This window comes from Cucurbita pepo, chromosome LG09 (genome assembly GCF_002806865.2).
Source record: "Cucurbita pepo subsp. pepo cultivar mu-cu-16 chromosome LG09, ASM280686v2, whole genome shotgun sequence".
NCBI lineage: Eukaryota > Viridiplantae > Streptophyta > Magnoliopsida > Cucurbitales > Cucurbitaceae > Cucurbita > Cucurbita pepo.
This window is the reverse complement of record NC_036646.1, coordinates 837,499-864,266: the sequence shown is the minus strand read 5'-3', so window position 1 is coordinate 864,266 and position 26,768 is coordinate 837,499. Positions and strand designations below refer to the sequence as shown.

At 37.9% G+C, this 26,768-nt stretch overlaps 6 protein-coding genes and 1 pseudogene across 9 annotated transcripts; 5 read left to right on the top strand and 2 right to left on the bottom strand.

Moving 5' to 3' along the window:
• The first annotated feature begins 57 nt into the window (after positions 1-57).
• LOC111802219 (ultraviolet-B receptor UVR8) lies at positions 58-3,069 on the top strand. 2 transcript variants are annotated; one of them, XM_023686507.1, is made up of 8 exons: positions 58-469; positions 582-734; positions 815-973; positions 1,755-1,919; positions 2,010-2,141; positions 2,231-2,317; positions 2,576-2,665; positions 2,742-3,069. In XM_023686507.1, exons 1-8 carry the CDS (start codon positions 289-291, stop codon positions 2,942-2,944), a joined length of 1,170 nt encoding a protein of 389 aa, XP_023542275.1. In that variant the 5' UTR covers positions 58-288; the 3' UTR covers positions 2,945-3,069. The 2 variants fall into 2 exon arrangements, with proteins under 2 accessions (XP_023542275.1, XP_023542276.1); XM_023686508.1 differs by lacking the exon at positions 815-973.
• LOC111802215 (protein PTST homolog 2, chloroplastic-like) lies at positions 3,037-6,946 on the bottom strand. Of its 2 annotated transcripts, XM_023686500.1 has the most exons (9): positions 6,052-6,946; positions 5,829-5,921; positions 5,472-5,592; positions 4,894-5,089; positions 4,613-4,824; positions 4,218-4,363; positions 3,998-4,145; positions 3,462-3,530; positions 3,037-3,383 (listed from the first exon to the last, which is right to left on the bottom strand). In XM_023686500.1, exons 1-9 carry the CDS (start codon positions 6,603-6,605, stop codon positions 3,288-3,290), a joined length of 1,635 nt encoding a protein of 544 aa, XP_023542268.1. In that variant the 5' UTR covers positions 6,606-6,946; the 3' UTR covers positions 3,037-3,287. The 2 variants fall into 2 exon arrangements, with proteins under 2 accessions (XP_023542268.1, XP_023542269.1); XM_023686501.1 differs by lacking the exon at positions 5,829-5,921.
• A 2,605-nt stretch (positions 6,947-9,551) lies between these two features.
• LOC111802212 (protein NRT1/ PTR FAMILY 2.13-like) lies at positions 9,552-11,762 on the top strand. Its single transcript, XM_023686498.1, has 4 exons — positions 9,552-9,699; positions 9,770-9,987; positions 10,080-10,645; positions 10,717-11,762. Exons 1-4 carry the CDS (start codon positions 9,552-9,554, stop codon positions 11,582-11,584), a joined length of 1,800 nt encoding a protein of 599 aa, XP_023542266.1. The 3' UTR covers positions 11,585-11,762.
• A 580-nt stretch (positions 11,763-12,342) lies between these two features.
• On the top strand, positions 12,343-15,168 carry LOC111802009 (annotated as a pseudogene).
• An 820-nt stretch (positions 15,169-15,988) lies between these two features.
• Positions 15,989-21,654, top strand: LOC111802218. Its single transcript, XM_023686506.1, has 4 exons — positions 15,989-16,841; positions 16,959-17,131; positions 20,766-20,840; positions 20,953-21,654. The coding sequence occupies exons 1-4, from the start codon at positions 16,160-16,162 to the stop codon at positions 21,346-21,348; spliced, it is 1,326 nt and encodes a 441-aa protein (XP_023542274.1). The 5' UTR covers positions 15,989-16,159; the 3' UTR covers positions 21,349-21,654.
• A 1,259-nt stretch (positions 21,655-22,913) lies between these two features.
• LOC111801773 (thioredoxin H4-like) lies at positions 22,914-23,871 on the top strand. Its single transcript, XM_023685923.1, has 3 exons — positions 22,914-23,250; positions 23,367-23,489; positions 23,590-23,871. The coding sequence occupies exons 1-3, from the start codon at positions 23,113-23,115 to the stop codon at positions 23,722-23,724; spliced, it is 396 nt and encodes a 131-aa protein (XP_023541691.1). The 5' UTR covers positions 22,914-23,112; the 3' UTR covers positions 23,725-23,871.
• Positions 23,537-26,276, bottom strand: LOC111801772 (dnaJ homolog subfamily B member 1-like). 2 transcript variants are annotated; one of them, XR_002816187.1, is made up of 3 exons: positions 25,613-26,276; positions 24,300-24,814; positions 23,537-23,688 (listed from the first exon to the last, which is right to left on the bottom strand). XR_002816187.1 is itself a non-coding variant. In XM_023685922.1 (2 exons), the coding sequence occupies exons 1-2, from the start codon at positions 26,116-26,118 to the stop codon at positions 24,373-24,375; spliced, it is 948 nt and encodes a 315-aa protein (XP_023541690.1). In that variant the 5' UTR covers positions 26,119-26,276; the 3' UTR covers positions 24,007-24,372. The 2 variants fall into 2 exon arrangements, 1 of the variants encoding a protein (XP_023541690.1); XM_023685922.1 differs by lacking the exon at positions 23,537-23,688 and having other exon boundaries at positions 24,007-24,814.
• Positions 26,277-26,768: the final 492 nt, after the last annotated feature.

The following is a 26,768-nucleotide window of genomic DNA, read 5'->3' as shown; positions in this document are numbered from 1 at the left end:
ATTATTAATTGTACTTTTATTTGAACTATGAAGGAGAAATCTATGTTCATTAGCTTAAACCATTATTTATCGATATTTTAGAAACATTCTTTATTGAAAAGGGTTTGCTATTGGCTGCGGTCACTGTAATTTAGATCAAGCTTCAACACGGAAAGAATTCAGTGGCGAACTCGGGGTGTCCAATCGAAGAAAAGTTCGTGTTTCTTAGACGTCGGCGAAACTCCTCAGTGCACCGGCGGACAACCCAATCGGAGAAAGTTACTTGAAGAAAAACGACAGTCCAGATCAATGGAAGACGACGGCGAGCAAGAGATATGGAGTTGGGGGGCAGGAACCGACGGGCAGCTGGGTACCGGGCGACTCGAGGATGAGACCCGCCCTCAACTCCTCCGGATTCCGTCACTCTCCTCTGGCGCCGTCGTCTCATCCGTGTCCTGCGGCGGCGCTCATGTCATTGCTTTGACTGCTGGTATCCGATTCTCTTCTTTCCCATCCTTTTGTTGGCCTTAATGCAAATTTCTATGAGTTCATTAAGGTTTTCAGTTTGGTGGTAATTCAACTGGGTGCTTATGTTTTGTAAGGAGGAGGGGTGCTTACATGGGGAAGAGGCAATTCAGGGCAGTTGGGGCTAGGGGACATGGTGAGCAGCTTAGAACCTAAGCCAGTGGTGGGGTTGGAAGGCTGCTTCATAACCCATGTTTCTGCGGGATGGAGCCATTCTGGGTTTGTTTCAGGTTGGCTTATTGTTGGTTCCTTCCTTGTGAAAGCTTGGTTTACAACATGTTGTTTTCATTTTTGTGGTTTTCTGTTGTAGATGAGGGAAAGGTTTATAGTTGTGGGGATGGCTCATTTGGGCAGTTAGGACATGGGGATTTCCAGTCACGTTGCTTCCCTGATGAACTCTTGTTTTTCTCTGATAAATATGTTGATCAGATTGCATGTGGGATGCGACACTCGCTTGCATTGGTGAAAGGTATTGAAAAGTATGTACCAACATAATCATCATTGTAATGTAATGTAATGTTTCAGTGTGAAGATCAGTTTCCTTTGAATCCTCATTCTTGTGATTGTGTACTTTTAAGCTTTCTGTAACCGCTCAAACTCACCGTTAGCAGATATTGTTCTCTTTAGAGATTTCTCTTTTGGACTTCTCTTCAAGGTTGTAAAACATGTATGCTAGAGAGAAGTTTCCACACCCTTACGTGGAATGTTTCGATCTCCTTTCCAACTGATGTAGAATCTCACAATCCACCCACTTTGGGGTCCAGCGTCCTCGCTGGCACTCGTTCCCTTCTTCAATTGATGTGGGACCCTAAAATCCACCCCCTTCGAGGCATAGTGTCCTTCCTGGCACACTGTCTCGTGCCCACCTCCTTCGGGGCTCAGCCTCCTTGCACTTATTCCTTTCTCCAATTGATGTGGGGCCCTCCAATCCATTCTCCTTTGGAGTCCAGTGTTCATGATATGTATACAGTAGTAACTTTAGGTTAAGTAGAAAATCTAAGGTCGTTTCACTTTCGCTTGCTTATCCTTTGCCAATGGAACTTCCATTGTAATTACTATCTGGGGTTGGGAATCATTTTTGTATGTTTTGCCTCTCCTTTTCATTCATCAGATGAAATTATTAATCCAAGCTGTAGAGGTCGAATCTGTTGGCTTCATAGGAAACAAGGGATGAGCATCAGACAATGATGAATGGCTTCAACATTCGTTGATAGCGTTCTAAGTCTTTGATTCAAAATTTGATGACGCAGGTTGTTGTGGTGCTCAAGTTTATGGATTTGGAGCTGGGAAGCGAGGTCAATTGGGCATCTCCAACAAGATTCAATCTGTTAATCTTCCCGTTCTGTCTTCAGCATTGGAAGCTGCTGAAATAGTTGGCATAGCTGCAGCTGGAGATCACAGTGCTGCGTTGTCCAGTAAGTTACATTTACAGAGTCTGTTAAGAACATTCTGCCTAACCCCTGTTAATTTCCCATCTCTTCGTTCTGTATTGGCTATTACTTTAGCTGATGGGCGTCTCTTTACGTGGGGACGAGGATTCGGAACGAATTCGGATGCATTTTCTCCTCAATATCTACCTTCACCATTGTCGTTCAGGAAAGTTGCTCTTGGATGGAACCATGCACTACTTTTAACTGGTATTGACATTCAGTTCACTTCTTATTTGGATTATGTATATGTGATGATCTTCTGCTTGTTAAGTGGCAACCATGGCTTTCTTGAACAGATGAAGGGGAACTTTATATGCTTGGTGGCAAACATCACGGAACCTTGAGCGATTCTGAAAGGCTCAATGCCACGAATTCTCTGCCCGGTAATTGAATTAACTTGTCTATTTGACTCATTAAGTAACTTTGTATAATGGCCCAAGCTCACCGCTAGCAGATATTGTCCTCTTTAAGCTTTCCCTTTCAAGCTTCCCCTCAAGGTTTTTAAAGGTTTCCACACACTTATAAATCGCTCTCCTCCACTTGTCACCCACAAACTCGATGATCCTAGAGGAAACGATTCTAATCCTTGGATGAGTTACTTGCTGATTACCACTTGATATGGGATTCTCATTGTATATCAGGTGCTACAGAGGAAGACAATTTCCGAGCAGTCTGTGGAATAAAAATCTTGGACATTGCAGCCGGGGCCGAGCATTCTGTAGTCGTTACAGGCATGGTTTTCCAAAGTTGTTGGTTAAAACCATTTAGGTTCGCCCTACTCACATGTCTAAATCTTATTGATTGCAGAGGATGGAGCTGTAAAGACATGGGGTTGGGGGGAGCATGGTCAGCTGGGTTTGGGAGATACATGTGACCACACCAACCCACAAACAGTTACTCTGCGCCACAAACTTGAGAGTGCAGCAGCTTTTGACGTCAAAGTTTATTCTGGCAGCGGCTTTACCGTTGCCATTACAAGACCCCATGCAGCTGCAAAGCTCACCAATTGAAACTGCAATGGGACCTCTGAGTTGCCTGGTAGCTGGTCCGTCATTGTATGATTTTAACTGCTAATGGAATATTACATTTCACCATCACAGGCTGAAATAAAACATCAACGATTATATTGAGCTAACTGATTCCGGGGAAGTAATTGTTATCTATTTTACCTATATTTTTACATCAGCGAGAAACGCAAATACGTGGGAGACAGGAAGAAACCTAAACTGGAAGTCGAAAGTAGAAAGAAATACATGTATAATTCGTACGAAAACGCTACAAAAGAAGGGGAAGTTGAGGCACCCGGCTCTTTGGGCTAGGCAAGAAAAAAAAGAATATAAACAGCCTGGTGTGCTACATGACGATCAGTAGATTATTCTCGTATCCATCGCTGCTAACAATTGGGCGTAACGGATCAATCTTCCACTGGCCATCAACAATGAATTTTATCTGAATATCATGGAAAACTGTAAGAGAATGGTTCAAAAGCATGAATTATGTGAATAGAACCTCCAAAGAACAACCAACCTCGTATTTTCCAGGATACAGCTTCAGGAACAAAGAGAAAACGCCTGTACTGGACCTTTCCATCTTCCTCTGCAGAATGAGAATAAGCTGTTGTTAAATTTAAGAGTAAGACTACAAGAGATGAATGAATAAAACCTCATAAAACTGTAGAGTTATTCAGTAATGCGATTTGCAGATGAACATCCTTAACAACACTTCATACTACTGTTTCTATTATCGAACTTGTGTAGCATCTAACTATTAGAAAATGCAGGCTGTTGACATAATGATACCTACAGTGTAACAGCCTAAGCCGACTAATAGCAGATATTGTTCTCTTTGGGTTTTCCCTCTCAGGCTTCCTTCAAGGTTTTTAAAACATGTCCGCTGGGGAGAAGTTTCCACATCCATATAAAGAATGTTTCGTTCTCCTCCCCAATCAATAGGCAAGCAAGCAGTACATTCTATGGGAAAGAGAGAGAAACCAATCCATGTCCTCTCTAAGTATTTCAACCATCAAAACAAGCAAAGTAATCAAATAGGAAGAATTTTTTTACCTGGGTTGACCAACCATCAAATGATCCTACTAAGAGAACCTCGGCTGCAGAATTAGGCCAGACCACGCAGGCAGTGCGAAGAAATTGCAAAGCTCTGCGGGCACAATTGATCCTCTTTTGTTTCTCTTCTACCACCTTTTGTGCATCACTGTAAAGACAGAAAGTCATTGATACTCCATAGATAAAACAAATCACTATGCAAAGCACAAGTTTCCCATACATAATTGTCAGTGCCATCTTCCCTTCGACCACGGCTATCTTTGCCCGTATAGACCGTAGCTTGTCCTTGGCATTTAGGATCTCATTTTCTTGAAACTCAAAAGCATCCGAAAGCTCCAGCAAATCATCAGAAGGTTTACTTTGACCCTAATGATCATGATAGCACCATAAACATGCAGGTTCAATGTTTTATTGTATTTAACATTACTGCCCAACAATCAAGACATATTCATCCTATTTATCAATACTATTACACTAGTTAGCATCTTTTACTTTATTCAGATCCTTCTCCAGTTCCATGATAGGAAATGAAAAAAATCAATTTCATCCATTTCAATCAAAGACATGCAGATCGTCACAGTTCATTTGACAACAAAATCAAGTTGCAGACTAAACCTTCTCAGACGCAAATGCATTAGATCTCAATGAGCCGATTACGGATGAGAGCTCCAACTGCAAGTTCTGAATGTGACGTTGTATTTGATTGTGACTCATTTCTTCCTCGCCAGAGTTAGAATTGGTAGGATCCCCTCTAGATCCTAATGTTTCATATCTCAGAACATCCAATACTTCCCTGCTCCTTCCCTGGCTCAAAGCCATTTCGGAACCTGTACATATAAAAAGTCAGTCAATGTGAACTCTTATATCCCAAAGCAACCCTTGAATAAATGAAAAACCTTTAAAATCTCCGTCTGGAAGGTCTGTCTTGAATGTGCTCCAAGTTCCCTGCACCTCAGAACTAACCGAGCCTCCTTGACCATTAATTTGTACAGGAGAAGAATTCTTACTAAGATAACTCCCCAAATTGTTCCACTTGCCTTCTTTGGCACTCAGTGGCGTGCTGATAGGGATTTCTTGTAGGTCAGCAACTGTCTTTTACCATGCAAGAAGCAACACAAGTTTCATCCTTTTACAATTCTTACAAGAGAATTATACATGTAACGATTTCAAAGTTGAAAAATGAAAAATAAATCATAGCACAAGCAGGGCTAATTATGACAACCCAATGGGAAAGACATCCTACATCAAATTCAAAGGTATATCTTTTACCCTGGTTACTCTAACGATGATCATTTTCAAGACTGAGTACTTACTAATATGAGAGAAGTTATATCTACAGGAATTATGGAAATGAAAACCGTTCTAACCATTGGAAGAAAGCAGCCCGATGAAATCTAATTACATCTTAAATCACGGACAACAACCTTGCCCAGATTGGGAAAATCAGTTTATTGAATTACTGCAGCATCCTTACCTCCTTTGCTGTTGTTTCAGGATGCAAACCATTTTTACCAGTCCCGAATGTCGCATTTCTTTCTCTTTCCAATCGATTCAGCATACCCTCAATACCAGACTCATGCTCAGCAACAGTTTCTCTGTGAAAAGGAAAGCATGTAGACTAATCACCATTGCAAATATTGTTGATAGCAGCCAAAACATGACACGACAAGGAAAGCTCGATTAATGTTCTGCAGTTAAAATGATTATTAAGGTACCCAGATTTGAAGTTATTTTGCTTCATTTTCTCAAACATGAAGAAAAAATCTTAAATTTTCTCCATGAGACAATGACATTAAGGTTGATGGCTCGTTGGCAACCATGTTAAATGAACCTGTTAGTAAAGTTTGTGTCGTTCACATCCTGACACAACATCTTGTTGTCGTAAAAATTCAGGGTTCTTTTCATTGGCATGCTGTAACACACCCTGAAGATTGCAAGGAACAAATTTCAAGCCAATAGCCTTTTCACGCACGTTATTCGGAAATAGTTATTGTTAAAAGTAGTGATTGCAAATGAAGCAGAAATAAACTAAGATGTCATAATGGAATCCTCACTGTGATCGGCTGGTGAAGGAAGATGATGTCGAAGAAGAAGCAATGGGAGAAACATCAGCAGCAAATCTTTGTCTTTCATCACTCTTGAAACTATCGAATTCACTAAAACTATCCCAATGAGTGGCCAAGATAGATTCCCGATCCTCGAGATAGAGCTGTTCAATACCCCCATCTTCTTCGTCGTTCAAATTCCATCCAAGACAAAGCCAACCACCTTTCTTGACAATAGCATCCACTAAATCCTCCCTGCCAGCCTCAATCAAGTCTTTCTTGCTCGGAAACGCTTCTGGGTTTCTTGAACTTTCCATAAACTCCAATATCTCTGCCTCCAACGCAAAATTCCCTTCCCTATCCAAATCTTTGCACCTCCTTACAAACCCAGAACAACCATAAAACATACCCTTTGAAGACAAGAGCGAACACCTCCTCTCTGTCGCAGCCATCCCGCCGCATCTCGAAACAAAGACAATGGAGGGAAAAACGCCAGGGCTCAAACATCCAAACGGTGTGGGGAAGAAATAAGAAGTGGGTAATACGTTGGTGAAAAGGAGCATGGCTCAGGCATTTCGTCGAACACCTGGAGCGCAAGGAGAAGAGAAAAAGTAGGCGACAGAACAAAGAAGGGCACGACACAGTTCTCGAAGCAACCGAACAAAACCAGTGGGAAATGCAAACCACATTAATTAAACGCAGCAATGAGATAACCTTACGTTGAAGGGGCAATCTCGGGCGCGGGGAAGGTAATTGGTGGAGGCTTCATTTATATGTTACATCGAATTGGGGGTTGGTAAAAGACGGAGAAGAAACAAGAACCGCGGTGGTGGTTCACTGGTTCACGAGAAAGTTGTTCGATAAATCAAGCAGCACCCTTGTGGCTGTGACCTTCACCGGTGAGTGAGATTCCACCGGTTTAAAAGGTTATAAAGATCATTAAAAATAATATAAAAATATGCTAAAGTTCATAAAAATATTGCCTAAATTGTCTTTAAAAAATATTCCTTATTCTCACTGTATTTAAAAAAATATATATGAAAATTTTAAAATAACATTAACATAGTTTACTTTAAAAAAAATTCAAAAACCATAAACTAGACATAATGTGAGGTCTTTGGCGGCAACTCAGAGCAAAGCCATGAGAGTTTATATTCAAAGTGGACAGTATCCTACTATTGTAGAAAGTCATGTTCATCTAACATGGTATCAGAGTCATGTCCTAAACCTTGTTCAATTAAGGAAAGACATACTTTGTTCGAGGGGAGGGGTTGAATGAAAGTCTCACATCAGGAAAGGTAATAAAGTTATTATATTTTATATCTCGTTGTCTCACATCGGCTAGAGATTGTGTTTTGCAACTTTGAAAGGATAACTTTCCTAGAGCATATGCCTCCTTTGTATTCATCTCGTTCCTTATGTACCTGGGTGCACTGCGTTTTCAAAAGCTTCCTGTCGAACTGGCTTCTATTTTAATCTGGACCGATCAATATACCAGTAATTAAGTTTTCAGTCAACTGTGGAATACATCGCATTAACCTGGGAGCATTAGCAGATATGTATATATATATAAACTTTCGAAAGTTCCAATCTAAAAAAACAAAAGATTTACGAAATATAAAATATTTTAATTTTTTCCTAGAATTAGAAAAAATAAAATAAAATAAATTGTTGACTTGTCGACGGGATGGTCGGCAACCACGTCAGACGGATGCAAACAAAAACTAAAAAATATTTATTTACTATTTTTCATTTTTGTTTATATTATTTTAAAACATATAATGGTTTTAAATATAGTATTTTAAATAAAAAAAAAATTGATGGTTCTAATTTCAAATTTGAGAGAGATAAAAATAGGTATACCAAATATATATTTTGTTTCTTCTGTAATAAAAAAATGGTTAATAATTATTAATGATGTTTTTGTTTTGATTCCCTAATTAATTAAATAAAATATAAATAATTTGATAAAATAAAGCACATAGCTATCCTAATTGACCAATTTGTGCTGTTGGGAACAAATATCTGTTAGGTGTATTATGAAATAACAAATTTAGTTTCATTATTAAAAGTTTAAATTATAGAAATTAAACTATAATTTTTTTTATTAAATGTATATTAAATTATACGTTTTAAAATATTTTAAATTTGGCAACGTTCGTATATTATGAAATAAGGAAAGTTACAAAAATAAATTATTTATAATACGACAAATTATAAATTACAAATCTTTATTATTCTATGTTCTAAACACACATGATACACATTATTCCGCTATTAATCCAACAATATATTAAACTTAAAAAAAAAAACATAATAATAATTAAATTTTTTTACAAATTAATACCCGTTAACTTTTAATTTGATAAATCGATCCCTTAATTTTGTTAAATACTATATTAACCCCTTTACGTGTGATTCATATGTTAGTAGAGAAGAACAAGTTTGATATTAATAAGATGGAGACGCTAATTGATTAAATTAAGGTGATTTTTAATTATTTTTCTAAAAATAAAAATATTTTAAAATATATTTATATATTTATATATTTTTTTTAAAGAAAAAAATCCGGGATTTGATTGTATATCCACGTGGTAGGCGAGGGGCTTGTTTGATACGTGGTTGGCTTCTCTTCTCTCTAACGTACACCGCAATCTCTCTTTCTTTGTATTTCTCCATTTGTTTGTATTATTATATTATCTTTTTTTNTTTATTTCCTCTCTCTAACTTGACATTATTACCCCTAAGGAGGTCTTGGAATTTAAGAAAAAGACAAAAAGGTTGGGGCCTTATAAGGGGTGAGTGAGGGGTTTAATTGGAAATTGCGCCTAAAATATTTTTGTAAATTAAATAGATATTCCTAGATATGGTGATGTTACATTTTTATACTATATGCTTTTTTTTTTTTCTCATATATATATATATATATATATATATATATATATATATATATATATATATATATATATGCGAGTATTTTTAGCATCATACTCCCGTTCATGTTATATCTTTGTCGTTATAAATATTTATTTAATATTAATAGACTCTACATTATTTAAAAATAAATACGGATGTGACACTCAAATAAAGTAGAACTACTTGAATTAATGAGAGTGATCATGAAAATACGATGAGTAAAAAAGTTACAGTAATTCAATCCTATCAACTTTAAAATTCAAGTATAATGGTAAGCTAATCTGACGCGAGCCTTTCCTGGGACGGATTCCTCCTTTTGCTCCTCAGCGTATAGGGTATTAGTTGCCGTATCCAACTGTTGTTCCCCTTCCAAAGACATGTTCTTACGCATTACTCACCTGTCCGTCACTGGAAACACCACTTTCGGTCTGATGACTAGCATGCGTTAAGTATACCGCCCAGGTTCGGCTCAGGATCGAACACTGCATGTGTCTTGAAAATTTGTGTTGACCAAGGGATGCCATCGTTAGAAGCAACCCTCTATATAAATTAAGCCACACCCAAGAAAGAAGGGCAAACGAGAGAGAGGGGAAATGGAGGTTGAAGGGCATAGCAAGGCTGCAAGCTCTCCCACCAAGTTACGTTGCTTGACCGACGATGACAGTCCCAAACTATCAATTTCCGCACAGCGGAGCTCTGGAAGAAAGCCGGGCGGATGGAAGAGCATGCCCTACATCCTTGGTAGCTACAATTGCTTGGGTTTCTTTATGGGGCTGGAGGGTTCTCTCTTAACGTTCTGCTTATTTTACAGGAAATGAAACGTTTGAAAGGCTGGCTTCAATGGGATTGATAGCCAACTTCATGGTGTATTTGATCAAAGTATATCACATAGATCAAGTTTCCGCCACCACTTTAATCAACGTATGGACCGGCGTTACCAATTTCTTGCCGCTTCTCGGCGCCTTTCTCTCCGATGCGTATGTCGGTCGCTACTGGACCATCGCCGTTGCTTCCGTTTTCTCTCTTTTCGTAATCCTCTCTCTCTATTTTGAAATGGGATTTCAAATTTTGGTGTTTTATAGGAGATAATACTTGAATTGTGTTATTCCTGACCATAACAGGGGATGGCGTCGATGACTTTGACGGCGTGGTTGCCGGCGCTACATCCGCCGGCGTGCGGTGGAGGGAAATGCGAGGGGCCAACGCCGTTCCAAATGGGATTCTTAATAATGAGTCTTTGTCTGGTATCAATCGGTAGCGGCGGAATCCGGCCGTGTAGTATTCCGTTCGGCGTCGATCAATTTGACCCAACGACGGACGCAGGGAGGAAAGGAATAGCCAGTTTTTATAATTGGTACTACGCCACGTTCAACGTGGTTTTGGTGGTTACTTTGACGATCGTGGTGTATATTCAAGACTCTGTCAGCTGGGTTTTGGGGTATGGCATCCCCACGGCGCTTATGTTCTGTTCCATCGTTCTGTTCTTCATGGGTACTCATGTTTATGTGTTTATTAAGCCTGAGGGAAGCGTGTTTACCGGCTTGGTTCAAGTCGCCGTCGCCGCCTATAAGAAGCGGAAGGTTGAGCTTCCTTCTCTTGAAACGAACCACCGGACAGCTTTCTATGACCCTCCATTGGAGCCTGGCTCTGTTGTCCTCTCAAAGCTTCCTCTCACCGACCAATTCAGGTCACCTCTGTTCTCTGTCTCTGTTTCTCTCTGTTTCTACACCCTGTTCTGATTTGTACGAGGTTTTACAGATTCTTGAACAAGGCCGCCGTTGTTATGGAGAAGGAGCTAAACCCAGATGGAAAAAGAACAAACAAATGGAATCTAAGCACAATCCAACAAGTTGAGGAATTCAAATGCTTGATCAGAGTTGCTCCGATTTGGGTTACCGGAATTCTCAGCCTGACTCCAATGCTTCAACAAGCGACTTTCTCGATCTCCCAAGCTCTGCTAATGGACCGCCGCATCGGACCCAATTTCCATATCCCACCGGCGTCAATCATCGTCATTTCCTTCCTCACCATCACTCTCTTCGTCCCCATCTACGACCGATTCCTCGTCCCCTTCCTTCGCAAATTCACCCACCACCAAAACGGCATTACCCAGCTCCAACGAATGGCCGTCGGCATAATCTTCGCCGTTCTCTCCATGGTCATCGCCGGCTTAATCGAGATGGCTCGAAGAAACCAAGCCAATGCCGGCGGCGGTTCCATGTCTGTATTCTGGCTGACACCGCAATTCTTCCTTATGGGTCTCTGTGAGGCATTTAATATAATTGGGCAAATCGAGTTTTTCAATAAGGAATTTCCAGAGCATATGAGGACGATGGGGAATGCTCTGTCGTCTTGTTCCATTGCGTTGTCGAGCTATGTCAGCACTGCTCTGGTTTTAATTGTGCATAGAACCACCGGCGGCGGCGGCGATGGGCGGGCCGATTGGTTAGCGGATGATCTGAACAAAGGTAGATTGGATTACTTCTACTACATCGTTGCAGCGACGGCGTTCTTTAACTTTTTCCTTTTTCTTTACTGTGCTAAGAATTACCGTTACAAGGGTAAAGAATCCAACTCCGAACTTGATTTTGAGCTTGCGAGCTCTGATAAAAAGCTGGAGGTGTGAGTGTTTAAACTAAGAAAATTGTGTGATTTGTAGCTTAGTAGAGCGGAATTAATAATCGACAACTATCTCGTATGGTTTGGAGAGTACTCGACACTAAAATCTGATTATGGTTCGACAAAAAGAAGACCTTATGAAGCTTTCCTTTTCTCTCCGATTGGCTTTGGGCCTTTCTTGGACACTGACTCGTGTTGCTGATATCTTTCTAAGTACTTTAAATTTGTCGAGTGGTTTCCTTTAAACGTAACTATAAATATTATTAGAAGGTTAAAAATGAATAAGTTGTTGATTTGATTAATATTGTTCTGACTCAAGTCTATAAATTTTTTACTTATTAATCAAAATAGAGTATAATTCATAATTATATATATATATATATATATATAGTTTTCCTGAAATTGGAAAAGAAAATCCAATTGTGAGTTTCAATCAAAGAAGGGTTCATTGGATCTGAAAATTTGTATTAAATAATAATAATAATAATAATAAATAAATAAATAAATAAATAAATAAGAGTGTTAAATTCAAGCACTGTATTGGTGGGAAGGTCGGCAACAGGTAGAGAAGAATCAAACAAAAGTGTATAAATAAATGTTATTTTATTATTATAAAAAATATTTTAAAAAGTTTGGATAATATCTTTAAAAATAATTTCTTATTAATTTTAGATAAAAATTTATTTTCTCTTAAATTTTAGGTTTTTATTAATATATTTAATTTTAAAAAAAATTATTTGTTCAGCTACGCGGAGATTCGCGGTTCCCGCTCACCTTTACTTCCTTCACGCCCTTCATTTTCATTCTCAGTTGCCGATGGATACTGAGAATGAGAACCCCGGCTCCAATGGCGGTTTCAGAAAGGCTTATTCATCCCAGAACCAGCCTCGAAGAAAGCCTGGTGGATGGAAGACCATGCCTTGGATCTGAGGTCTCTCTCTCGCTCTCTCTGTTCCGTTTTGTTGATTTTGAATCAAGTTTGTGCGACTAGTTTAATCAACGCTTGGTCGATTGCAAGTAACTGTACTCCTCTGGTTGGAGCTTTCATTTCCGATGCCATTGCACTTGGATCCGTAGTTTTTCTTTTGGTATTTATTCTTACTTTAGTATTAAGTTCGTCACTGAAATGATTGTATAAGAGTTTCAAGTTGTTGAATCTGTAAATTGTTGAATGGAATATGCGCTGTGCCTAAACCCTACACCTTAGAAGGGAAATTATGTTGTTTTTGGCCGACCCCTAGTTCATATATTTGACTTTGACTGTGATGTTGCTGGTTAGATGAATACTGGGAATTGATAATTGAATTGAGTTCTCCTCGTGTTGAGGATTATTGAAAGGAGTAGTCGCACATTCGCTAATTAAGAGGAGGATTATTGGTTTATAAGTAAGGAACACTATTTTCATTGGTATGATGCCTTTGGAGAAACCAAAAGTAAAGTCGTGAGAGCTTATGCTCAGAGTGGATAATATCATATCATTGTAGAGGTTTATCAGAGCTATGCCCTTAACTTAGTCATGTCAATAGAATCCTCACATTTCAAACAAAAAATTTGTGAGCCTCAAAGGTGTAGTCAAAAGTGACACAGGTGTCGAGCAAATGGTACTCCAAAGGAAGGAGTCAAGCCTCGATTAAGAGGAAGTTGTTTGAAGGTTCCACAGGCCTCGGGGGAGGCTCTATGGTGTACTTTGTTTGAGGGGAGGATTGTTGATGATTATTGAAAGGAGTAGTCTCATATTGGCTAATTAGGAAGAAGATCATGGGGTTATAAGTAAAGAACGCTATCTCCATTGGTATGAGGCCTTCTGGGGAAATCATAAGCAAAGCCATGAGAGCTTATCTTCATAGTGGACAATATCATGCCATTGTGGAGGTTCGTAATTTCTAACGTTTGGCATTTATGGCTGAGTCCTCTTTGTATTAGCGAGTAATTGTTCTACTCAATTACATGTTCATAGTTAAGCCACAAACCCATTTGCCTCATCACATTCTTTTGATTTAAGATTTTGGATTCAATGGTGATTTATAGGGAATGGCGGGAATAAACCACCATTTATAAGGGTGTGGAAACCTTCCCCTAGTAGACGCGTTTTAAAGCCTTGAGGTGAAATCCGGAGGGGGAAAATCCAAAGAAGACAATATTTGCTAGCGGTGAATCTGGGTCGATGAAATTGGAAGGGGGAAAATCCAAAGAAGACAATATTTGCTAGCGGTGAATTTGGGTCGTTACAGGAATGCGACTTGCCGCTTTAGGCAACAAGCCAATGCAAAGGTCCGACGAGTCGGCTTTCTAATAATGAGTCTTTGCTTTTTAGCCATTGGCTCAGGCGGGATTAGACCATGTAGTGTTCCTTTTGGCGTGGACCAATTTGATACGATAACGGAGAAAGGAAGAAAAGGGTTGGGCAGCTTCTACAATTGGTACTACGCCACCTTTTCCATTATTTTCGTCTTCACTGCAACTGTGGTTGTGTACGTCCAAGACTCTGTCAGCTGGGTGTTGGGCTATGCCATTCCCACACTGCTCATGTTTGGTGCCATCGTCCTCTTCTTTTTGGGCACTCGTGTTTATGTCTACATGAAGCCCGAGGGAAGTGTTTTTACTTGGCTTGCTCAAGTTGTTGTAGCAACATATAAGAAACGGAAGCTTAAGCTCCCTTCTCATGGAGCCATTGACAACGCAACCTTCTATGATCCTCCATTAGACTCTGGAACTGTTGTCATCCCAAAGCTCCCTCCTCATGGAGCCATTGACAACGCAACCTTCTATGATCCTCCATTAGACTCTGGAACTGTTGTCATCCCAAAGCTCCCTCTCATTGCCCACTACAGGTCAGAAATTTAGTACCTTCTCGTATTTATTGATCTTTACAAATGTACTTGTGAGATTCTAAATCGGTTGGAGAGGTGAATGAAACATTATAAGGGTGTGGAAACCTCTCCTTAGCAGACACGTTTTAAAACCGTGATGATGACAACAACTAGCATTGGGCCAAAGCGGACAGTATCTACTAGCATTGAGCTTGAGCTGTTATAAATGGTATCAGAGCTAGACACCAGACGGTGTGTCAGCGAGACGTTGGGTCTCCAGAGGTGAATTGTGAGATCTCACATCGGTTGGAGAGGGGAACGAAACATTGTGAAAACCTCTTCCTAGGAGACGTGTTTTATAACTGTGAGGCTAGCAGCGATACATAACAGGCAAAAACGGACAATATCTGCTAGCGGTGGGCTTGAACTGTTAGGCGCATCGAAATTGACAAATGCCGGTCTTCTGGCATACCGATGGGGCTGTGTGAGGCCTTTAGCGTTATAGGGCAGATGGAGTTTTTCAACATTGAGTTTCCAGAGCATTTGAGAACAATGGCCAATGCCATTCTCGCAATCTCCTTCACCATTGCTACCTATGTGAGCAACTTTGGTTATCGTAATTATTCACAAAACAAGCGGCGGCCATGGAAAGGCCGATTGGCTCACAAACGATCTGAATGCTGGCGAAGTTGATTATTACTACTACCTTGTTGCTGGAATTGCTTTTTTCAACTTGTTCTTGTTTGTGTATTGTGCTGTATCAGTACAAGGTGTTGGATGATGAAAGTCTACCTCGACTAATTTAGGGAATGATCATAGGTTTATAAGTGAGGAATACTAACTCTATCGGTATGAGGCCTTTTGGTGAAACCGAAAGCAAAGCTATGAGAGCTTATTGCTCAAAGTGGACAATATCATACGGTTGTGGAGAGTCGTGTTCGTCTAACACAAGAAACTTGATGTTTGAATTGACAACTTAATATTATTAAACTTGATGTTTGAATTGACAACTTAATATTATTTTATTATTATGATCGTCTTTGTTGATGAGAATATGGGTCGGGATGGTGGCGGTGGGCTAGAGGGAAAGACTCAATTTAAAAACCACGTAGAAAAAATGATAGGAGTTACTAATCGAAGTACTCTGATACTATGAAAATATTTGCTAAAGCCACTTCTACTAATCTGGAGTGAAAGTGATCACTTATATAATCAAATAAATTACAAAGAAAATAGAGAACTGTATCTAATTATAATTTGTAACGTAAAATTAAATAGATAAAGGAAATAGAGAACTATAAATAGATATTTTCATTCGTATATTTAATTATAATAAAAGGTCAAATACATATTATAAACGGTAACAGATTATAAGATTGTTTATCTATAGTAAATAGTAAAAAGTCAAAGTAAAAAGTCAAAGTCAAAGTCAAATATGATAGAGAATATTAAATAAAGCGGCTAAATATCCTCGGCTGTTACGTGAAAATGAAAATTATAAAACGAATTTAACTAATTTAGAACTAAAATTAATTTTATTAGAATATATTTTCTAAAATTGGATTAAGATAATCCACCGATTTTAACCCTTTATTCCTAAATTGAACGCCTCCTTCGCCCAATCACATCATCCTCTTTTTCCCCTCGCAGAAACCTTTCAAAACCCTCGCTCTACTGCTACCCGCTCACCACCTAGCTTGGTGGTGCTCCGACGATTATCCTTTTTATCACCGACTTCGCCGGATTTAACAACCACCACTTCGCCGGTAACAATGGCGTCTCCCGTTCCTTCCGATGTTTGCGATGGACCCGTCCTCAGTCTCATCAACAAGCGTCTCCGCGCCCTTCGCAAGAAGCATAATCGCATTCTTCAGATGGAGGAGGCTATTGCTCAAGGAAAACCCATCAACAAAGAGCAAGAGGAAGTCCTTCGCTCTAAACCTACTGTGTCTGCCCTAATCGATGAGCTTGAAAAGCTTCGCCCACCGCTTGCGTCGGCTGTCTCTGAGGAAATCAACTTGGCTGTTCAACGCCAGCAGGCGAGTGTCTCCCCTCAACCCGTTTCAACCGATGATTCACCTTCGGAGGTTGTGGATGACAAGGCCAGTGTCGAGAAAGACCAGGACGAGCACGCTGTTGTCGAAGATCTTCTAAACCTCCTCTACTTTGGCTCTTTGTTTGACGTCAAGTCTCAAAGCGATTTCACTTCGACGATGCTTACGAGAACGCACGAGAGGGGTTGCTGCCTCACGTACGATTATGTCACTGACGATGCTACCGATCTTCTGGCCGAGAGGGATCTGGATTTGATATCGACGATGAGCGGGCTACTGATCTCACGTCCCGTAGATTCGAATTTGCCGCATAAGAATGCGTTGGAGCGTTGCATCGAGCACGCTAATCTTTGGCTCACGAAGGCAGACAAGTCTATTGGGCCCAACACGGATGTTACTTGTATTGTTATTTTTTTTTCTTTCTAACCTCTACTCGATATCTTTTTTGCTGGTTTTGTTCGGTTAGTTTCGTTCTTTCAATTTGGGTGTGGTGTTAACTTGTAATACAATTTTGTAGATGCGAACTTGAGGGAGAGGCTGCACAAGATAATGGCGTCGGAGTACTTCACTACCACGCCTGAGATAAAAGGTCCTGTTGAAGTAGCTGCTGTTGCTGCAGGAAACTATGCCAATTTCCAGGTTCCGGTAGCTGTCCATGAAGAAGATTCTGCTGCAAAGTTTCAACAAACGGTATTATTACTTTCTCATACCGCATGATGTTACTTATCTGCCACTTAATCTCCTTAAAATGAATTTATCAAGTAAAATTGTCATGTATTTTGTTCTATCTATCGTGTATTGTCTTTCCTTAGCTTAATGCCTTTCACCAAACTCTCCTTAAAATTGTAGTTAGAGTAGTGGAATGAAAGTTCTATTAAAAAGGTGAGGATAGTCCTTTTCAATGTGTGTTTGATCAAGATAAGAAACCTTCCTATTGATTTGTGGAGCTTGAAAACCATTAAATATTTTTGTAACTATAGGGGGAGGTTCTTGGAAAAAAGAAAAAAGAAAAAGAAAAAAAAAAAAAAGAACTTAGAAGCTTGTCTTGATGTCGATGGAAGTATGTCAGAAGTTCTAAGAAAATTGCACTGCCTTCATCCTAATTGAAGCCACCTTACCTTCCTCCTTGCACTCTTCTAGCGTTGTTTAGATTTGTCCTTTTTTCCCAATGCCTTATGTCATTTAGGCCGATTAGCAGATGTTCATGGTATCTTTTTTGAAAGGCAGCTAAAGTTTACAAGCTTGAAGACAGTATTGGTTTTCTTTGATGCGAAGGTCTAAGATTAGCGATCAATTTAACTTCTTGCTTGTGCCTGCCTTAAAAGACGAATAGCTGTCTTATTAAGGGTGACTTATCAACGCATTTGTAGAAAGTGCTTGTGTTTTCTCCCTTCTCGTGTACTCCCGTTCCTTCTTGTTTAGACATGGGCCCATTTAACCCTGTCTTGTCCAAAACCTTAGAAGTTTCCATTTCCATGCCCACTGTCTATCATTAGTTGAAGAAAACAGAACCACCATCAACCATGGGAGGATGAGCTATTGGTAGTTTTAAACTAAGGAATTTCTCTCTTTGTAGTACGACAAAAGTGGGGTAAGGACTAAAACTTCTGACCTTGAAGAAAGGAGTCGGTGCCTTAATGATAGAGCTATGCAAATGTAAGTAAACCTTCGACATGGTGGGGATTTGAACCATGTTCATGAATTTGGAGAAACTACATAGAGGAGAAAGCTTTATGGAGAATCTATCTAGGGTAAATTTACCCTTTCTCATTTTGGTTTAGTCTCGAACTTTTGCTCTTTGTTCATCGGCAACATTCTTTAAATTTTCCATTTCTCATTTGGAGAAACTGCATTGAGGAGAAAGCTTTATGGAGAATCTATCTATGAACCAAGACATCTCAGTCATACAATATGAACTTGAACGAAATTATGAAGAATGTTGTTCAAATTACCACAAAATAAAGTCAAGTTCTCTTAAAGTTGGACTCAAGAGAATCAAGTCTCATTTACGTAACAAGCCCTTTTTATTTATTTTTAGGTTACATCTACATACTGGCTACATAGTGGCTAATTAGGGTCATAAAATATGAAGGTTACAAACTTTTGAAATGCCCCATACAACGTCAAGGGTTTCATTTTGAGGTTACATAAAGCCATGTATGTTATCTTTGTAAAAGGGATTTGAGGTTAGCATTTGTGCTTTCCTTTGGCCAATGACTAAGTTTCTTTGCAATTCTATGCCGTTTAGATTGCATGCTTAGAATTATTCAAGCTTGACATAATCAATCTTGCTTGTGGAGTGTTTTGCAAGTCTATGTAATTTAGATTGCGTATTTAGAACCATTCAAGCTTGACAAGATCAATCTTACTTGTGGAGTGTTTTGCAATTCTATGTAATTTAGATTGCATGTTTAGAACCATTCAAGCTTGACATGATCAATCTTGCTTGTGGAGTGATTCGAATCTATAACAAGTGTTCTTGCCTTAAAATATTTGATCAACAAGGTAATTTGAATCTTACTTTCTCCTAAACTTCCTTCAAGTTCATATTATTACAAGGGAAGTTAGTAAGTAAATGACAAGGAATCACTACAAGAGAAGTTAGATTTAGATTACTTGTTGATCGAATATCTCAAGGTAAAAACACTTGAAATTTGAATCACTTCACAAGCAAGATCGATTGTGTCAAGCTTGAATGATTCTAAATATGCAATCTAAACTACGTAGAATTGCAAAGAAACTTAGCCTTTGTCTTAAAGAAAGCACAAATGCTAATTTTACTACATTTTTCAATTCCCCTTTACAAAAATAACATACATGACTATATAGCCTCGAAGCTTAAAGAAAGCACAAATGCTAATTTTACTACATTTTTCAATTCCCTTTTACAAAAATAACATACATGACTTTATAGCCTCGAAGCTTAGAGAAAGCACAAATGCTAATTTTACTACATTTTTCAATTCCCTTTTACAAAAATAACATACATGACTTTATATAGCCTCAATGAAACTCTTGACCTTCCAGAGGTATTCCAAGAGTAGGTACAATAAGTAGTCACTATGTAAATGTAACCTACAAATAAATAAGTCTTAAAACTTAAAATACACTTACGAAACACCATAAATCTAGATTTTAATCATTCATCATAATTTGTAACCATCTAAGAATGATGAAACCCATCATAATTTGTAACCATCTAAGAATAATGGTAACCATCTAAGAATAATGAAACCCATCATAATTTGTAACCATCTAAGAATAATGAAACCGCATTTGAAGTTTCTTGAAGCCCTTGTTGCATAAATGAGACTTGATTCTTTTTAATGTGAAATTGATTCTTTTTAATGTGAAATTGATTGATTGTAACTTGAGTTTAACTTTAATAGAAATTGTCTTTATTTTGTGGTAATTTGAACAACATTCTTCACAACTTCGTTTAACTATGATTGAGATGTCTTGGTTCATATAAGATAAGATGCATAGCTAACACTTGATAGCATAATTGATGTGCCACACATTAGTTATATAAATGGTCTGTTTCACATATGTGCATTTTTGTAAGCTCTAAATACAGAGAGGAGTATAAATCTTTTTATTATAAACTTTTACCAAATCGATGAGAAAGCTTTCTCAAGACATCAGACGTCTAAATATCTGTAGAGGGAAGTGCTCCGAGAATCATATTCTCTTTTTGTTGTTTTTCTTGGCCCACTTAATTATTTTAGCTTGTTGCTTTTTTGCAGAGTGGTCATCCATGTTCATAAATGATTGAAAATTTTCCTAAGAAAATTGTACATAAATGTTTTGACATTTCATTACCTTTTGTTAATAGCACATGTAGGATACCTTCTGCATTTAATTCATTAAAAAAAATATAATATTGGCCTTTTATTTTCTGAGATTTGAGTTCATTTTTTTATCCCTAGTTTGGACGGTGAAAATATCATGCTTTGCTTCTTAGAAATGTTGGGAATTTGGCTACCGATGGTCAAAGGCTGGGATGTAGGTTTTGGTTTACGTTTTCTTTTCAAAGGTGTCAGAGACCATTTAATCTTGTAGTGAACAAACATTTTATGGTTCTTTGAAGCTTATATCTATATTTTATGTTGTTGTTGACCTTGAAAAGAAAGGTGTCACAATATTAGTGGTTAAGTTTGCTGCTTTATTGTAGAATCAGAACGACCAATTGACTGGACATCGCAATCTAAAGGATGACAGTTGCTTGAAATCATTATTTGAAGTTAATCTTTTACTACCTTACTGAAATTGTTTCTATTGGAAATTTTAGTAGTAATATTGTATATAACTCTTTAATTTGTAGGACGTTGACGTGGGAGAACTGCAAGGAGATGATATCAGTGATGATCAACCTGGTTCTGCTGACGAATTGCCCAGGGTATGCCCCAATTTTGTTAATCTTTCTGCAGTACTTCACTCTAGTTTTTCTCTTATTTTATTATACTTTCTGAGTATGCCTTTATTTGAACTTGGAAACTTCTGCTTTGCAGGATATGCCGGAGGCCGGAAATTCTTCTGAACTCCTCATATCACAGCAAGAAGTGAGATCAGAAGAAGAATTTGAGCTGAAACATGGGGATGGAGATGCAAAAGAACAGCAATATGTTCCTCGAAGGGCCTATATGAACCAAAGAGGTGGCCGTGGAGTTGGTGGCCGAAGAGGAGGATACCCTAATGGTCGTGGAGGTCGCGGTGATGGAAGGGGAGGAGGTTCCTACCAGAATGGACGCCCTCGATATTATGACCAGTCAGGAAATTATTACCAGAGGAACTACTATAATGGTCGAGGAAGAGGTGGTGGGAGGGGTGGTGGTGGCCACTCATACAACAGCCATGGTTCAGCCCAAGGTGCACCCAACTCTGCAAGTATTGGCGTGGCTTCGTGATTATTCTATGAATGTCCTTGGGGGGTGTTTCTCCGAAGTGGATCGGTGGTTCGAATGTCTGTTGCTTTTCATTATTCCCTCTCCCCTATTTGGACATCGGTGCTCGTTGAATTCACCATCCAACATCTTGTTTTTTGTAGTTCCTAGTTTTGATGGATCCAATGGAAGCTGTATAAAAAGGCAGGTATCGCCAAACCACCATTTGATCCTAAGTTATTTTGTGGACGTGAGTTGATGATGATGCTTAGATATTTTAAGGTTTGATATGGTTTTCTCGTTTTAGTTATCGAGTTTGCGAGTTCTTAACCACATCGTTTTAGAACTGTTCAAGGTCTGATATTGTAGAACTTGGTGAATTTACATTCCTTGTAGATAATTCTCTTCTTCAACTATAAGAATTCTGAGAACGATAAATTTCGTGTTACAGTACAATAAAAGTGAGAAACTCAAAAGAAAAAAGCGGCGCATATATGCAAAATAAAGCATATTCATTTCCATTTCAAAAGATGGCATCCTGCTACGCCTCACATTTGAAAGCTTCAATCAACTGTGTATTGATATGAAGTGATTAAGTTAACCTAAGCTTAAAGTGATACTCGAGTTAAAGTAATCTTGCACCACATTGGTGTTATTATTATTATTTTTTTAATGCCTATATTCTTTCCCGACAATAGAAACTTATCACTTATCTAACAATCCAACCATATTTGTATAATATTTAGGACAAAATATACTTTTTGATATATGAAATTTAATTTAATATCTATTTTCTTTACAAAATGATAAATATTTTTGTTACTACTTTTTACTAGAGTTTTTACCATCTAAACCCAAGTTTTTACTAGAGTTAAAATTCAAATGTATTACAAGAGAAGTGAAAACATCATATAAAACATAATAATTATCCAACAAAAAATAAAATTAATATTATTTTATTAAATCACCTCGTACAATTAAAAAATAATTAAAGAGTTGAAATGAAAATTAAAATCCAAACTTTAGCGTTGAAAGTATCTTTTAAAAATCTAAAAATCGAGTAAATCTCAATTACAAGCTTTAAAAACCAAAATTTTATTTTGGTCTACTATTTTTCTAATATTTTTCTAAGAAAATAGAATAAAATAATAAGACGAATAAAGGCAAAAAGTTTAGTGTCATTTTTTTATGTATATATAAAAAAAGAATATAATAATAATAATAATATCTTGTCAGGTTTTCCATACAAGATTTGACATCATAGTATAATTTTTTTAATACAATAAAAATATCGTTCGTGCATTTATAATTTATTCTTAAANAAAAAAAAAAACTTAATTTATATATTTAATTAAATATCATTTTGCCGCAATGTCAAAAGTTGATCAATTTATGTCTGGACACTGCATTTTTGATAAAGTAGTTCATACCAAAAGATACCAAACGAGCAGACATTAGCCTTTAAAAAAATATTTTAATTCGTATAATTACTTTAAATTTGTCAACTTAACTGATGTTAGGCGCTAATTAACTTCGTTAATCCCCACTTAAGAGTTTAAAGAACGGTGATAATTTCATTTTCTGTCGACAACACAAAAATTAAGAGAAAAATATAAAATTACTGCACAGATGGAATCATATTCCATAAAGCTTGAGTTTCCCCTTTTACTGTTTTCTTCTCCTATATATGAAGCTGCTCAAACCTGTAATAAACACAAACAGGGTTTCTCTCAGAGAAGAGGCTCAAACTGACCTGAGTTTAAGAACTTCCAGCTTCAATTTCAAAAAATGGGAGCAAGCTTTACAGTCCCACGTTCAAGATCTTCCAGTACATCATTAAAAGGAAAGGCTCCCACCATTGTCGAGTGCCACAACAAAGCTGAGTGGACAGCTCATTACGAAGCCACGAAGGAAACAAACAAGCTTGTAAATTTCATATGAACTTTCCATTCCAACATATAAATAATGCATGCTTCGGATTTGTCGTTGACAAGCAGCTGTTTTTTGCTTTGTGATTTGTTTGTGCTGCTGGTTTGTTGTAGATGGTGATTGATTTCACTGCTGCATGGTGTGCACCTTGTCGACACATGGAGCCGACTATCAAGGAGTTTGCTGCAAGGTTCAAGGATGTTGAGTTCATCAAAATCGACGTCGATAAGTTGGCGGTATGGTCGAGATTTCAATCTTGTCTTGTATTTGTGTTTGATATTGGTTGAGTGGGTATGTTGAAACATGACTGTGCTGAAAAAATGGATGACAACGCAGGATGTCGCTAAGGAGTATGGCGTAGAGGCAATGCCAACATTCATACTGCTTAAGAACGGGAAAGTAGTTGATAAAGTGGTCGGAGCCAGGAGGGAGGACCTACAAAAGAAGATTGAGAAATATAGTAAATATTGATGATGTTCATGAAGCATCTAAATAAGGGAAAAACAGTAATAAAGAAGCAGGATCATCTAGTTTGCTAGAACAAACAAACCATGTGATGTTTATTCTATTATGACAGCCCTTATGATTTATGTTCAGAAAGATTTCTGCCTTTTTCTCCTATAAACTCAAACAAATACATAAAAGAAATGACAGGTAGCTCAGCCAGCAGAGTGAACATGGTTTTGATTGGTTCGATTGATTGCAATCAAACCAATCAGAGGATGGTAATGGTTTATAATATGCTAGAAAGGATGACAAAAAGGACACTGCATAAATTATTCAACACCAGATGATGCACAGTATACACGAAATTCCAAGCTAATAAAATACAAATAATCTTACACAGACTTCCATGTAAAAATATGTATGATCACATGATGCAACATTATTATAATCAAGTCAAAATTAACTTTTGGCTACAAGGGCAGTGGATGAAGAATGCTAGATTTTAATCCCTAAATCATATTTCCAGGAATTAATCAAGCAGTTCTCCAAGGTTCTAATATGCACAATGTTTCTTTCTGGAGTGTAGGACGAGTATTTACATGTTTTTGAGCTTGTATTATCGATCCCCTGTGTAGAAGGTTCGTTGTTGTGACCGCTCCTGGACTCGGCTTCTTAATCAGAACCACCCAAAGCCCTTCTTAGATCGGATTTCTGATCAAAAGTAAGCTTTGATGGGAAAACTATATCAAACTTGATTCTAAGGTTCCCCTTCTTGTTTGGTTCTTTAGAGATGGGCATTCCTTCATTCTGGATCACTACCTCGTAACCCGGTTTGACAATATCAGTAACAGTCGTGAGATTTCTTCCATCCAAAGTTGTAAAGTTCAATGTGTTTCCGGTTAGTGCTTCTAGTAGAGATAGTTTCTGATTCACTACCAAATCATTGCCATCCCTTTCAAACACAGGATGCGGTTTCTCATCGATGATAAATATAAGATCAGCAGGGGCGACCCCAGGTTCTTGATTGCCTTTCTCAGGGAAAGTGATTTTTGTCCCCTTCTTCCAACCAGGCTTGATATCGATTTTTAACACTTCATCAACAGTTTTCGGCTTCCTGCAAAACAACTTACTTGAATGTCAAGCCTAAATCGAGGAGAAAGACGAGATGAAAACTATGCAAGAACAATGAAGATATGAAAAGAGAATGAAATAGGGTGTCACACAAACCCAATGTATTAGACGAATCATCACTCAATGAAGTTAAATGTTTGCTTGATTGCAATGATGCCAAAAAGGAAGAGTAAGCTTATGTTCATTTAATTCGATTCGATGATGTTCTTCTCCAATTTTCATCAAGAAAAGCATGTTAATTATTCGTAATCAACAGAAAATATCGTTATAGATGCGTCTTGTGGCCATTGAAGAAAGAAGAAGCACCAAGTCCCCTTTCTGATCATAAAGTTTATGTCAGAGCATGATATTCATATGATCATCTGTCTTTCTGAAAAGCACGCAGAATCATCCAATTAGCTACACAAGTATGTCTTTACTTTAGGCAGACAAGAATTTGACATATCATGCTATGCTATAATATTCAAAGTTGCAAACCACTGGCTCATATTAGTTTATCCTATCGTCTTTACATCAATGGTAAGAGTATAATAGAAGGGATCGTTCGCCATTTAAAGAGGTATCAATATCCTGATAATCCTAGGCAGCCAGCTAGAAAAAAAGAACAATATCTTCGCAATATTTTCCTTCATTTCCGTCCATTAAGCCTTGCATCATCAAAGATACCATTAGATACAATCGAAACAAATTAGATTTATTAGCATTCAACATCTTTGTTTCAATTAAAATCAAAAGAAGTAAAAGAAGAGCCAGAAACCAGTAGCAGGAAAATTTGACATACCCAAATTCATCAGGGACAATGCGAGAAATCTTCATCTTCCTCCTAGAACCTTTGTAAAGCTCTTCCAAGCTACACATTAACTTGCTCTCAATTGGCGATGCTTTCTTATTCGTTTGCTTCCCAGCTTCCGCCTTACCATTCCTAAACACACTCTCTCCCCTAAACCCTCGGCTCTTAGCACTCCCAGCCCCGCCGAACAACTCGGCGAAAATGTCATCTGCATCTCGAGGGACATAGGAAAAAGAAGGATTGGAATTAGCCGGAGGAACAAAATCAGTAGATTTGAGAGCCTCCTCGCCGTAAAGATCGTAGATCTGACGCTTCTTAGCGTCGCTCAAAACATCATAAGCTTCAGAGATCTGCTTGAACTTAGACTCCGCCTCTTTCTTGTTCAAAGGATTCTTATCAGGATGCCATTTCATAGCCAACCTCTTGTAGGACCTCTTCAGATCCTCTTCATTCGCATTTCTGTTCACCTTCAACACATTGTAGTAATCCACCCCCATCCCACAGCTACCTCCTCGATCCCTCAAAATCCTTCCAAATCCTTCAAAATGTGGATCCAAATTCCCAGAGCTCGAACAAACTTCTAGCTGATGACTTCAATTTCGGGAACTAAAATCGAAGCAAAACTGGAAGAATTGTGGCTGATTTCTCCAATCTCGCTTTTTTAATAATATATATATTTAAAGTCAAATGTCTTTTCTTCCTGCTAACGTCACATCTCGGTGACAGAAACTTGCGTGAATGACAATCCTGAATGGACGACGACGATTTTCCTTATCCACGTGAGGGTCACCCCTCTCCCCTCTTGTCGGGCACCAAATTTATTATTTATTATCATTTTTTTTAAATATTATCTCTTTTTTTTATTAAAAAAAATAAATAAATAAAAACCCTTCTATTATTGGATGGGTAGGTTTTTCTTATTAATTTAATTTAACTAAATCATCAATTATTAGTTGGTTCTCATCAATATATATATATATATTTATTTATTTAGAGTAAATAAAATAATAGTAAATAATACAATAGTTGAATATAAATATTTTTTATAATTAAATACTCATAAATTCATCAAATAATGCAAAAATGCTCCCTTTAAAATCAAATAAAATATTAATGATGATTTTGTCGGCACAATTTACTATATTTG

Coding starts and splice junctions, on each gene's coding strand:
- LOC111802218 (XM_023686506.1), top strand. CDS start 16,160: ATGGCGTCTCCCGTTCCTTCCGATGTTTGCGATGGACCCGTCCTCAGT. Junction 16,842..16,958: donor GCCCAACACGGATGTTACTT/GTATTGTTATTT, acceptor ACAATTTTGTAG/ATGCGAACTTGAGGGAGAGG. Junction 17,132..20,765: donor CTGCAAAGTTTCAACAAACG/GTATTATTACTT, acceptor TTTAATTTGTAG/GACGTTGACGTGGGAGAACT.
- LOC111801772 (XM_023685922.1), bottom strand. CDS start 26,118: ATGGGGGTGGATTACTACAATGTGTTGAAGGTGAACAGAAATGCGAAT. Junction 24,815..25,612: donor ATTGTCCCTGATGAATTTGG/GTATGTCAAATT, acceptor GTTGTTTTGCAG/GAAGCCGAAAACTGTTGATG.
- LOC111802215 (XM_023686500.1), bottom strand. CDS start 6,605: ATGCTCCTTTTCACCAACGTATTACCCACTTCTTATTTCTTCCCCACA. Junction 4,146..4,217: donor AAGATGGCACTGACAATTAT/GTATGGGAAACT, acceptor CTGTCTTTACAG/TGATGCACAAAAGGTGGTAG. Junction 3,384..3,461: donor TGTATCCTGGAAAATACGAG/GTTGGTTGTTCT, acceptor CATGATATTCAG/ATAAAATTCATTGTTGATGG.
- LOC111802212 (XM_023686498.1), top strand. CDS start 9,552: ATGGAGGTTGAAGGGCATAGCAAGGCTGCAAGCTCTCCCACCAAGTTA. Junction 9,988..10,079: donor CTTCCGTTTTCTCTCTTTTC/GTAATCCTCTCT, acceptor TGACCATAACAG/GGGATGGCGTCGATGACTTT. Junction 10,646..10,716: donor CCTCTCACCGACCAATTCAG/GTCACCTCTGTT, acceptor GAGGTTTTACAG/ATTCTTGAACAAGGCCGCCG.
- LOC111802219 (XM_023686507.1), top strand. CDS start 289: ATGGAAGACGACGGCGAGCAAGAGATATGGAGTTGGGGGGCAGGAACC. Junction 1,920..2,009: donor TCACAGTGCTGCGTTGTCCA/GTAAGTTACATT, acceptor CTATTACTTTAG/CTGATGGGCGTCTCTTTACG. Junction 2,666..2,741: donor GCATTCTGTAGTCGTTACAG/GCATGGTTTTCC, acceptor TATTGATTGCAG/AGGATGGAGCTGTAAAGACA.
- LOC111801773 (XM_023685923.1), top strand. CDS start 23,113: ATGGGAGCAAGCTTTACAGTCCCACGTTCAAGATCTTCCAGTACATCA. Junction 23,251..23,366: donor CGAAGGAAACAAACAAGCTT/GTAAATTTCATA, acceptor GGTTTGTTGTAG/ATGGTGATTGATTTCACTGC. Junction 23,490..23,589: donor TCGACGTCGATAAGTTGGCG/GTATGGTCGAGA, acceptor ATGACAACGCAG/GATGTCGCTAAGGAGTATGG.